Source organism: Populus alba, chromosome 6 (genome assembly GCF_005239225.2).
Source record: "Populus alba chromosome 6, ASM523922v2, whole genome shotgun sequence".
NCBI lineage: Eukaryota > Viridiplantae > Streptophyta > Magnoliopsida > Malpighiales > Salicaceae > Populus > Populus alba.
The window spans coordinates 5,115,791-5,128,304 of NC_133289.1; the positions used below are offsets into that span (position 1 = coordinate 5,115,791).

The 12,514-nt window shown below is 35.6% G+C and overlaps 2 protein-coding genes across 6 annotated transcripts; both read right to left on the reverse strand.

Moving 5' to 3' along the window:
- Nucleotides 1-341: 341 nt before the first annotated feature.
- LOC140954271 (uncharacterized) lies at nucleotides 342-3,619 on the reverse strand. 5 transcript variants are annotated; one of them, XM_073410220.1, is made up of 6 exons: nucleotides 3,549-3,619; nucleotides 3,295-3,417; nucleotides 2,466-2,927; nucleotides 2,110-2,268; nucleotides 1,417-1,862; nucleotides 342-1,235 (listed from the first exon to the last, which is right to left on the reverse strand). In XM_073410220.1, exons 2-6 carry the CDS (start codon nucleotides 3,407-3,409, stop codon nucleotides 594-596), a joined length of 1,824 nt encoding a protein of 607 aa, XP_073266321.1. In that variant the 5' UTR covers nucleotides 3,410-3,417; nucleotides 3,549-3,619; the 3' UTR covers nucleotides 342-593. The 5 variants fall into 5 exon arrangements, with proteins under 5 accessions (XP_073266321.1, XP_073266320.1, XP_073266318.1 ...); XM_073410219.1 differs by having other exon boundaries at nucleotides 1,417-1,856; nucleotides 3,295-3,452; nucleotides 3,549-3,615; XM_073410217.1 differs by having other exon boundaries at nucleotides 3,295-3,452; nucleotides 3,549-3,615.
- A 3,727-nt stretch (nucleotides 3,620-7,346) lies between these two features.
- On the reverse strand, nucleotides 7,347-12,514 carry LOC118032617 (pyrophosphate-energized vacuolar membrane proton pump). Its single transcript, XM_035037380.2, has 8 exons — nucleotides 12,153-12,514; nucleotides 10,282-10,856; nucleotides 9,808-10,187; nucleotides 9,626-9,712; nucleotides 9,212-9,542; nucleotides 8,139-8,549; nucleotides 7,959-8,018; nucleotides 7,347-7,847 (listed from the first exon to the last, which is right to left on the reverse strand). Exons 1-8 carry the CDS (start codon nucleotides 12,406-12,408, stop codon nucleotides 7,641-7,643), a joined length of 2,307 nt encoding a protein of 768 aa, XP_034893271.1. The 5' UTR covers nucleotides 12,409-12,514; the 3' UTR covers nucleotides 7,347-7,640.

The window sequence follows — 12,514 nt, forward strand, 5'->3', positions numbered from 1 at the left end:
ATCCAACCTAATACAATCAAAAACTTGGGTTAACTTTGTGACCTGGCCTACCCATGACAAAATACGAGTTAAAAATCCATTGATTTTTTTTGAATTGTTTTTAGTCAAAACAATGATACTTTGATTTTTATTTTTATTTTTATTTTCAATTTAGGTTAACTTGGATTTACTTTCCTATTCCGTGATTTAGTCCTTGTTTCATGTAGATTTCGATTCAGGTTTAAAGAAAATTATTGTAATTTATCACCAAGAAAATGAAATTACTTAACACGCGGAGCTTTAGGCTTAATCATGATCAATTGAAAAATGAAAGAAGAAAACAGTAAAAAAAAAAAAGGAAAGACCGAATACCTGCACTAGCAGCAGAAGTTCTACTTTTTCAGGGCAGATTCATTGATAGCATAAAGGATATTACAGGTTAAACAATGGAAAAGGCAATGCCTTTCTATGTTTGGCAAAGCACCAAGTACAAGTAGCTTCAAATCAAGTACATTTATAGCGATTCATTCGAATCAAGCCTGGCTTACATGCCTTCCAGTCTTTGCACCAGGCTACAGGATGACTTCTATAACACCAGCATTTTCTTACAGATGCTAAGCAACCTTTGTCTTGAGTTTCTTGGAAAAGAGAGGAGATTTATTTGGCTTGAAAAGTGACCGAGACGTATAAGTTGAATGAATCATGTCAACGAATAAGCGGAAATGCTGCCAAATGAAGAACATGACTGGCAAAGAAGCAACGACAGCAATGGGGATAGAATATGGAAGTAATTTATTGCCGAAAACAAGGAAAAATGTTGCCATAAAGGCTACCATCATTGCCCCAATTGATATGAAAAGTGTTGTGAGTCCGATAATCAACCTGTTAGGCAATGACCAAAGAAAATTTTGTTCTGCGTACCGAGAAGTGCGAATTGACAAGAAGGTTAACAAGGATGAGGCAGAGCTTACTAGAGATATTGCATCTGATATGGCAAAGAATTTGAATGCAATTTCATGAAGGAAAACAGGAGTCCCTTTATCTTGCAAATTACCTCCGGGTACGGTAAAAGCTGCTGCAAAAACCACAGTAGCAATAAGTGTTGCTACAAGCATGCATGAATCGGCAGTGTCTCTCATCCATTGCTCCCCTTCTTTCATCAAGTCCTTGTGCTGTTCTATAAATAAAGCTCCTGGAGTTTTCCCGTGAATATTTTTTTCTTCAATGTGCCGTGGTTGAACGACTTTTTTCACTTCCTAGAAATCATGATCATGTTGAGAGACTGTGAGATTCATATATAGAAGGAGAGTATAGCATTAGTTAATCGCGTGTGCGTATGAACATCTTATCCACATTTGATGGAAGAATTAGGTTGGCTTAACGCATATGACCTACAATCAAATGTGTTTTGTTGATGGAAAGAGTGAGAATGGTCACCTCAAACCACAGCAATTCGCGTTGCAGTTGTAAAGCTGCTCCTGGTATAACATTAAGTCGACTTGGTGATTCCAGTACTTTTGCAGCCAAATGCAACATATTATTTCCATCTCTATCTTTGTATGTTGTTATCAAATTCTTGATAGAACCAATCTGGTATATAATCTTGAAGATGTCCTCGTGACGATTCAAGATAGAAATATGAAATATGCTATACGTGTTGTGCTCAACTTTGAAGATCAACTCAGGATACAAGCGAATGAGTATTGTTAGAAAGTCAAGATTCCCTCTTTCTGCAGCAGTGAATATCAATGGCCAGGGTTCTCCAATCTGACGAGAAATTGTTGCATCATCCAACAATACAACTTGTTCCCAAAGGTACTGGATTATGTCAAGTGCTTCTTTGTGCATCAGTTTCTTCATCCGAGCCAATTTGAAACCTGAAACTGAGGATTAAATATAACAAAATTGAATTGTGGGAAATGGGGTTAATGTTCTAAATCAAAGATGTAAAACATAAATGTAGTTAGCAAGTTTGCAAGCTTGAATATATGCATCCATGAAAAGATGTATAAAGTGCTCATGAATATGATAAAGATATAAAGTTAATCTTTTGCATTCTATAACTAGCTGAAATTTTTGGACTGGTTTTCTTTCCAAGGAAACATAGATTTGGAGCATCAGAGAACTAACAGGGGTTGAGGCATTTGTTCCAAAATCCTGGAGGACTTTGATCGACAACGTTTGAAGGCATACAAGACTTTTGGGCAAATGCATGCAATGCCGTCAGCTGATGTTCATCACGAGCATAGGCCAACCCGCGATGTTCTTTTAGCATTTTCCATGCTACATCTGGGAACAAAAAGATTCAAAAATATGAAAACAAGTTGGATTTTCAAAGGCTTACGAATAAGTTGTCTGAGGGTTGAATGTTGAATTTCTCGTCTGGGTAGTAGCAATCACAAACTAAAACAGATTGATTTCATTTACGAAAATAAATTTACCATCTAAATGATAGCAAATTATCAAACATAGAAAAGATTGCTCACCATATATGTCACTGTTGATCAAAGCAACAAGTAACTTTATGCGATCATCATCGGTTAACTGCTCGTTTGTTTCATCATAAAGATATGATACCATCCCTCTATGCCCCAATAGAGTTGCCATGTAAATTGGTAACAGGTTTCCTCTGCCTCGAGTCATCGCCAAACCGCTTTTTTTGTCCATCATGACTTTGGCAAGTGCCTCAACTCCAGATATAGCAGCAAAGCAAAATGCTGTATTGCCCGCCTCGTTTTTATAAGTTAAAGCCTCCATGGTCATCTTTCCAACAAGCTGTTTCACAAAATGAGTGTGCTCCGCTGCTGCTGCAATATGGAGAGCAGTCTCCCCTCGCTTAGTTATTCTAGCATTAACTTCTCCTGGAAATGAATCATAAATGCCTTCAGCTGTGTCCCAATCACCACTCAGAGCGGCTTGATACAATTGCAAATGCCTTTTTCTTTCCACTGTCAGGAAGAAATAATTAAAAAAGTATTGATTTTATAGAAGACTAATGGTTTACATTAAACATCATCAACTTCAATTATTGAATAGAACTTCTAGATTTCATACAGTCAGATGCAGGAAATCGAATAGTAGAAATGGAGAAATGAAATTTTCACTGCATCATACCCTTTTAGGTCACTATGATTACAATTCTTGTTGTTTCCCTTCTTTTGTTAAAATCACATGAAATTCCCACCAATGTTTTCAATCATTGAAAACGTAACAGGAGAAACTTTTTTTTCTCTCTACTGGGCCATTGCAAAATGCAGACTCCCAAAATATAAAGCTAACAAGAACTATAATTAAACATCCAGCTTAATAAATTACCTCCATCACCAGTAGGAGGTAGTTGTTGAGGGACTACTACGAGCTCGATATTATGGTGATGCCGTCCATCCTGGACACTAGCTATAGCTGCATTAATGTTAACGTCATCTGTCATCTCCACTGCTGCCATGTTTCCCAAATACAAGGTCTTGATCAGCCTAAGAAAAACAACCCAAAAGCATGTATTTTGTAATCAGAAAAGATGACCCGGGTAGCAATATAGCTTAATGATCCAACATATCTCAAGGACTTACCTCGAGCTGGGAAAATGTTTGGCTACAGAGAGGAAGCCACGAAGAAATGGCTCTGAAACAGCATGGAAAAGAATTCCGTTTTCTACAGCTGAACTTCCTTTTCGTCAAGCGACAAACTACAAATGTGCCCTTCATTTATCTGACGGGTTTTGATTTGATTCTTCTTCTTCTAATTGAGCCAATGCTACCCTCAACCAGTCCGCATAGTGCTCATCGTTTCTTATCCCATAACACCCCCCCCCCAATATATATATTCTTAAAACCAACTTCTTCATCACACCATACTCATCTTAAAATTCATATTTGTCACGATGATCTAAAATTAAAACTCATAAAACTTATGATTATAAAACAGAAATAAATAAGTTTTATACAAATAAATTTAATTGTGATATAAAGGTTTATTTTATTTGATTATAAGAGGTGTTTTAGATTAGCTTGTGAGTTATATAAAAAAAAATGTTGTTCTCTTTGAAATTTTAGATATATATTTTTCATATCAATCTAATATATTAAGATAAATTTAATAAAAAATTTTAGATGTTGATCTTAATATTCAAACCTGAATCGTCAAAAAAAGAGAGAAGAAAATGAGTTAACTTTTTTAATCACAAGAGTAATCCTTTCAAGGTTATGAAGTAATGAAGTTGACACTACAAGAAAAGTTAACATGCATGAGTTTCATATGTGATACAAGGGAAGAGGGAAGAGGGAAGAAATGGCATTGCTTTGGGTAGGTTAAGGGTAAAATTGGTGCAATTAAGAGGAGAACAACATAATCGAAACCCAAAAAAAATAAATGGAGGATGTATTTGTAGTTTGTCCTCAATAAAAAAAGACCTCAAGGAACTAAAGAAACCTCGTCTAGCTCAACTTGTGTATTGTAAAGTGTTCCTCGGCAAGCTGACATAACAATAACAATAATGAGACTTGTCTTCGTCAATTGTGTTTGTCAGTACGTGGTTAGAATATTATTTGTTTTAAATTTGATTTTTTTTAAAAAAAAATAATATTTTTTAATTTTTTTATTATTATTTTGATCATTTGTGTTAAAAATAATTTTTTAAAAAATAAAAAATATATATTATTTTAATATATTTTATTAAAAAAAATAAAATACAATATTTACTTTTAAACAAGCTCTGAATATTGATAATTAAGAAAAAAGGGTTATGATATTGATAAAGAGAAAGTCTTATTTATGTATAAAATACTTTAGAGAAGATCGAAAAGAGTGGGCACATCCGCAATCTATGGACTGATAAGAAAAGTACACATTTTTTCAGAAATTATATATTATTTTTTATATTTTCTTAAATTCATTTATAGTTTAATCATATTTTTAATTTCCTATACTTTTTTTTTGTTTTTTTTTATAGATAAACAAATAAAGAAGAAACAGAGATCCAAATAAGGTAGAAAGAGTTGATAAAAAAATGATATTTTCTAAAACAACAAAAAAAAAAACACTAAAAAATTGAAAATGGTCAATGTTTGTCAATGAACTAACTACTCATTTTTGTCCTATAATACAAGGACTAATTAATTAGTTTCAATAAACTACAAGGAATACAATATAATTGACCCTAAAATATTATAAAGAAAAACAACATAGGATGTAATATTCATGTAATTTTATAAAACTAAAACTAGGGGAGTTTGCTACCGTTGAAAACTCAGGCACTCGCGACTCTACACTTGCATTCCCAGCACGCAAACCAAGCTCGCCTCCTCATCCAAAAAGAAAAAAAAATTCATTCTTTACCCTTTTTTCTTCGCATGCTCTTTTTATTCTTTCAAAATATTAAAAGAAGTAATGATATTATTTTTTAATTATTAACAGAATTATATTGAAATATTTATTGAGAATCTTAATATAGTCTTTAAAAATAAAAATATTACAATCAATCATATTTTTTTGTAGTTTTATTCTACTTTATAAAACTTAAAGATAAAAAAAGTAGAATTTTCATGTTGATTAAAAGCTTTTTATAATAATAAAAAAAATTTAATTAATGATTTACACAATATGTCGCAACCAACATTGCAGTCATCTTAAAAATAATTTTAAAATAAAAGAATAAATTTTTAGTATCTTGTTTTTTTATAGAAAAGATCTTGTTTAAAAATTCATCTCCTACTATTATATTCATTACGAATTCTAATTGAAAAAAAAAAAAAAAAAAAAAGTCAAAACTTCCATGATGCTCAAGTATATCAATGTTGACCTAGCTAGTAATGATCACCACCAGGAGGAAATCAAAACCAAAAATTAATGCATTAACAATTGACAGCAATACCAGCATACAACATGGCATCTGCAGAAGCAAGACTTCCAACCAGTTGAAGAACACTTTTGCAGGAACGAAAAACCAGAACGGTCATAGAAAATCATATATAGCAGCATAATCCAAAGCAGGAAAGCGAATGCAGAAATGACAGCAGTATTAAGAACTATAGCAGCGCCATGTTTTTGATAATTCTGTGATCTCTATCCATAAATAGCTTGCCTCGATCAAGAGACTTGCCTCGATCTGGAAAAATATTTGAGTGCAGAGGAAGTAATCCCAACGCTGAAGTGAAAGATATGAGGAAATGACGAGAGGACAAATAGAAATATGCCCTCCATTTATTTGGCATGTTTACAAATGGTCCTTATTCTTTTTACTCAACCAACGCTAATATTTTCTCATCCGTTTGTTCGACGTTAAAATTATGCAATAAACTCATCTGTCTCAATTTTTTTTCTTTTTTAATAATTACTTCATTCTAGCACCGACTTCATTAATTATCACATAATTTGATAATCAAACAACAATGGTCCGAAAATCCTGTTAATCAAACGACTAATTATTGTTAATTAAAATCAGGGTCTTCTTCTTAGCTGACACTATAAATCAAGAATTAAATCTAGAAAAATCAATAATTTTTTAAGTAGAAAAACTAAGAACTCTTTTAAATTAATTTCTCATTTACTCGTACTTGTAATTTGTTTAAATTATGTTAATTAAAACAGATTTCCAACAATTTCCAACAAGAGTTTCTTTAAGAGGGTTGATTTCAAAACGAGTAGAGCTTATAAAAAAGTTGAAAATGTGATATATTTTTTTGGTAAAACGCTAAACCATTATGGAAAGCTAATATTTTACGTTGTTGGATTAATAATCCCACTGTCTCCGTATTAATTCTATGGATATATGTTATACAGTCTCGAATTAATAACGTCCCATTTGGTGCTTCTTCCCCTCTGGCATGAGACGGCGTGTGTTTTTCTTTTTGTTTCCAGCTAGTTTGATGCCCGCTGGGGAAAACTTTTATCGGTTATTGAACAGTAACACACAGAAACTCAGTCGTTGTCACGGAGCACTTTGCGAAATTTATTCATATAAAAATTAAAATAAACGTGTAGAAAAAGGCACTGGTGGAAAATGTATTCATTTAGTAAAAACTGTTTTCTCCCATTCTCCTTTTTTTCATTTTACAATAACATGTTTCTCTTCTTATAAACAACATGACAATAAAAACTAAAGTGTAAGAAATCAATACATGCACGCATTAAATTAATTCAGTTTTTGAGAATCAAATTAGAAAAAAGAAAATTGAAGGACCAAAGTGTAAGAAATCCAAGGAGAAAAAATCATCATGCAAATCCACTGAGGACAAGTTTTTTTTTTTTTAATTTTAATTAGGCAGCTGGGGCATGTTTTGTGCATTTCACACAACAGCTGATTAAAATATTTGGCGGGGAGCACAGAAAAGAAAAATGAAAATGAAAAGACAGCGCAAAAAGAGAGAACATACAATCAAAATTGCGTTAAATGTGCAAAATTAACTGTTCTTACTAGAAAACAAAATGACAACTTTGGTCCAGCTCTTCACTAGATTCATTATCATCATCGTCGTCATCGTTGTCATCATCAATCAACCCCCTAACAGGGAAGATTTTCTCCACCACTCAGCACGAGGAGAGAAATTTAAAGTCATCACGAACTACAAACTACATATATTGAGGTAAAGATGAATAGCAGGGCAAAACAAGAGAGATGGGACTGGTGGGACCAACCATTTCTTCTGCTTGTCTGGTTCTAATTCTCAGAATATCTTGAAGAGTAGGCCACCGTGCGTGGCAAAGAATGGAGCAAAGACGAGTGACTCAACAGCCATCAGTTTGATGAGGATGTTAAGTGATGGTCCAGATGTATCCTTCAATGGATCCCCAATGGTGTCACCAATAACAGCTGCCTTATGTGGATCTGATCCTTTAGGGCCAAGAGATCTTGCATGCTCTGAAGCACCAGCCTGTTTCCAAAAGAACAAATACAGGGGCATATTCGCATTAAAAAAACCTTTATTTCAGCACGCACACCAAATTACAAATAAAGAAGTGATAAAAGCTCACTCGATCTATACCTCAATATATTTCTTGGCATTATCCCATGCACCACCAGTGTTGGAGGCAGAGATGGCAATCTGAACAACAGAAACAAATGATCAGACATACGGTAACAGGAAATCTATAACCTGAACAAGTATGATCTCAACTTTATGTTGACTAAGAACATTCTGCTGACCAGAAGCCTTAGCATTTACCTGGACACCAGACACAAGGGATCCAGCAAGGACACCAGATAGAGTTTCAACACCGAAAAAGATCCCAACAATGAGGGGTGTGAGCATGACAAGTGCACCAGGTGGGATCATCTCCTTGATAGAAGCATCAGTGGAGATCTTAACACAGGTGGCATAGTCAGGCTTGGCAGTGCCTTCCATCAAGCCAGGGATGGTGTTGAATTGCCTGCGAACTTCCTCAACCATCTTAAGTGCTGCACTTCCCACGCTCTTCATTGTCATGGCAGAGAACCAGTACGGAAGCATTGCACCCACAATCAAACCAATGAAAACTTTTGGAGTCAATACATCGACTGTTGAGATAGATGCACGGCTGACAAAGGCACCAAAGAGGGCCAGGGAGACAAGAGCTGCAGAGCCAATGGCAAATCCCTGAAAAAGGCAGCACATTGATCAATTAGAAGTGTGAATAAAACCTTATGGTCTGTGAGTTCAACAGGTCATTGTCGGATGCTTCTTTTCAATCAAAAACAGAATTAATGATGTGTTCTACAACTGATGATGTAAATACAACTTCACTGCAAAAAAGACTCAAACTCCCAACAAATTATAAATTGCCAGAAAGATTAAGGCCCCTACAGAAGCCTTGTTCCCTACTAAAAACGAAATCATGTGTCCAAAATGAAAAGCACATGGAACAAAGCACTCTCATTTCTCCTTTTCATTTGGAGAAGGGAAAGGCAATTCCATGATAAGTGGTCCTAGGAAATTGCAATGAGATGGTAACACCCAACTTGTCTAATCATAAAATAAAAAATCTAAAGTTTCATTTTTAAAAGGAAGAAAACACAGAGAACACCAAAACTACAGCTGGGGCAAGTTGCCTATTTCCTTGGTTGTGTGCGCTGTGTGCACCACTTCAATGTGATCCCATTACAAAAAATCAGTAAAACCACTGACTAAACACATCAATGCATGAAAAACAAAAATATGCAAACCTGCATTCTAACATGACATGTAAAAGCAACTACAGTTGCTTACATCGACTGCAATTAAAAAGGAAGTGGTTAAAGCTTAAGCAGAGTTTTTCAGACCTTCCCAATAGCAGCAGTGGTGTTTCCAGCAGCATCAAGGGCATCAGTTCTTTCTCGGATCCTGTGGCTCATGCCTGCCATCTCAGCAATACCTCCGGCATTGTCACTAATGGGACCATATGCATCTATTGCCAACCCAGTGGCAATGGTGCTCAACATTCCAAGGGCAGCTACAGCAATACCATACATAGCAGCAAAAGAGAAACTAACAAAAATGCTGACTGCGATAGCAAAGATAGGAATGATGACAGATTTGTATCCCAATGCAAGCCCAAAAATAACATTAGTGGCAGCTCCAGTTCGGCAGGAATCAGCAACATCTTGAACAGGGCTGCAGGTTTTTGTAAATTAAGTGTTAAACTAACTGTTATTCAGGGAACAGTTACTAGAAATAAAAGAAGGACAAAAGCTTACCTGTATGCATTGCTAGTATAGTACTCAGTTACAAATCCAATAATAAGACCGGCCCAGAGACCAACAGCAACACACAAGAAGAGTTGCCTGCGTGTAGAATTCAATGTTATAAGCTAAGACAGTATGACCCAACTAGAATGGCGCTAAGTTTTTCTCAAAAGAACATCAATAATAGATCTTACCAATTCTTGACAACTTTCTGGGTTCCAAAATTGAAGATGGTAAAGGAAGATGGGAGAGCTACCCAACTAACAATGGCAACCCCAATAGTCATCAGAATAGTTGAGATGATGAGTTGATTCTTTAGTGCTGGCTCAATTTCCTTCACAGCCTTGATCTCAAAGAAATCAGTTGCAAATAAGGTGGTTATCAGACAAATAATGATTCCCACAGAACTGACAATTAGAGGATAGAGCATTGGAGTAAATTCATGATTGATTCCAAAAGAAGAGATGGAAGCAACAACTAGGGCAGCACAAGAGGACTCAGCGTACGAGCCAAAAAGGTCGGATCCCATGCCAGCTATATCACCAACATTATCACCTACATTGTCAGCGATCACCTGCAATCACAGAAGGAAATCAGACACAACCCAAACCAGAAACCATGTCAATGTTCAAGAAAAAAGGTTATTTCTATAGAGCAGGATTACTTACAGCAGGATTTCTTGGGTCATCCTCAGGAATGTTCCTTTCAACCTTGCCAACAAGATCAGCACCAACATCAGCAGCTTTGGTGTAGATGCCTCCACCAACTCTTCCAAAAAGTGCCATGGAAGATCCTCCAAGTCCATAGCCAGTTATAGACTCAAAAAGCCCTTCCCAGTCATCACCATAGTATAGCTTGAAGACGTTGATGGTAATGTAAAGCACCAAGAGTCCATTGGCAGCAAGGAGAAAACCCATGACTGCCCCAGATCTAAATGCAATGATAAAAGCCTTCCCAACTCCTTTTCTTGCCTCCAGGGTGGTTCTGGCATTAGCATAGGTTGCAATTTTCATCCCAAGAAAGCCAGAAACCACTGAAGTGACAGCACCAAGCACAAAGGATACGGTGCTGAAGCCAGCAGTGGCAAGAGCAGGCTTGCACATCTTCAAGGGGTCATAGGTGCAAGGTTGACTCTTAGTGCTGAATCCCTCAACAGAGCCAAGGAAAACGAAAATCAAGATTGCAAAAGCAACCATGAAAATTCCAACATATTGATATTCAGTGAAAAGGAAAGAAGTTGCACCTGCAAAGTAAAAATATCCACATCCATAATTAGTATAAAAAATGATATTGACAAAACATTATCACCACAACATATTGATGTGTAAATGACGTAAAAATACCACCACTACATTGCAGAAACACTCCAATACAAGCAGAGCAAGTTGATGCAAATTATGTCTTCAGTTATTTACATGCTTAGGCAACAAATCACTAATATTGGACTGTGAGAACATATAACAAGCTATCAAATAGAATCCTGGATTTGGCCTCTCCAACAAGTTTATTTATACTTCATATTTTACCATTCAACAATAAAGTATGAAGTTAAATAAGGGGACTCCAGACCTATAAAGCATCTGTCAAAGACAGATGGAGGTGACACAAAATTTTTATGATGCCCCAGGCATCTGGTTTTCACATCCTAGTTATAATTCCAAACAATCTCTCGGCACATGAAAAAATGAAGTGAAGTCCTCACAATCATTAATGCAAATGATAACTAACAAAAAGAGATTCACCACAGATAACCTTAAAAGATGTCAAGAGAAACTAATCAACTTAATTAACAATACCAGGTGAAGAATTATGCCTAAAATGCTTAGATCTATTGAAGGTTTACAATAACTTCATCAAAGCCTGTAGATCCAGCAAAATTTCATCAAACCATCAACTTAAAACCGCAAAAGGTACCATTCCCAGCCAGTAAGCATCAGGGTTGACAGGTTGGTGGTAGCATATCAATACTAGCACCCACATGCCAGAAAATACCGCATTTAACATTCTTGTCATGACCAGACGTCTATAGTCTTCGTGTGTTTTAACTAAATAACCATTACCATAATTCCAACAGAATAAAACAACAAAAGCTTGGCTAGATCTCAAATAGCATTCCTTCGGTCTAAGCAAAAAATACATGTTACCACCGGAAATAAATGGAACTACACCTCCTCAGACCAAGTTCCAGAACTAGCCACCAGCTCATGCGTAAAAGGAATATTTTTAAAAATATTCACATACAAACTGGATTTTTTTTTTTTTAAGCTGAAAAAATAAACTAAATCAAATAAAAACACAAATTAAAAAAAAAACTTTCCACAGTCAGTTCAAAGTCCATAACCAGAAACAATATCAGAAACTCATACAGAATCCTTCACAAAAAACACAGTAAATGCAATACCACAACAAAAACAGCTCATTTCCTTCCATTTCAAAACCAAAACACCAAATCAACGAGAGATCTAAACTCAACAATCCCAAAAATCACAACTTCAAGAACCAACTCAAGAAAACAACCAAAATACTGATAATATTATACCTTCAGAGATGGCATTTTGAATCTCAGCACATTTAAGAACAACATTATGCTCATTAAGACCTTCTTCTTCCTCAATCAGGTAGTCACCGTACCCATTCTTCCCAGCAGCACCACTGTTATTCGACGCCGCAGGACCCGGTACAAGCTTGACCTTGGAAACCAACAGCCACTGAAGGAGAGAGAATCCGATTCCAATAATGGCACATACCGGAATCAGAATCTCCGTTCCCAGATCTGGCAAAATCACCGAAACCATGGCTCCAAACCCTAATTGATTTCTTTATTAATTTCTCCAATGACAGAAAAGAAAGAGAAGTTACTGTAGAAAGAAATGAGGAATGCGTGATAGAGTGGAAGAGAGA

Bases quoted from the DNA above. Each gene is read 5' to 3' on its own strand.
- LOC140954271 (XM_073410217.1), bottom strand. From the start codon at position 3,424: ATGGCAGCAGTGGAGATGACAGATGACGTTAACATTAATGCAGCTATA. The intron at 2,269-2,465 runs GTGAGCAATCTT...TTTTGTTCCCAG, and splicing joins GATCAACAGTGACATATATG to ATGTAGCATGGAAAATGCTA. The intron at 1,236-1,416 runs GTGACCATTCTC...CATGATTTCTAG, and splicing joins GCGAATTGCTGTGGTTTGAG to GAAGTGAAAAAAGTCGTTCA.
- LOC118032617 (XM_035037380.2), bottom strand. From the start codon at position 12,408: ATGGTTTCGGTGATTTTGCCAGATCTGGGAACGGAGATTCTGATTCCG. The intron at 10,857-12,152 runs GTATAATATTAT...TTTACTTTGCAG, and splicing joins TCAAAATGCCATCTCTGAAG to GTGCAACTTCTTTCCTTTTC. The intron at 10,188-10,281 runs GTAAGTAATCCT...CTGTGATTGCAG, and splicing joins ATGACCCAAGAAATCCTGCT to GTGATCGCTGACAATGTAGG.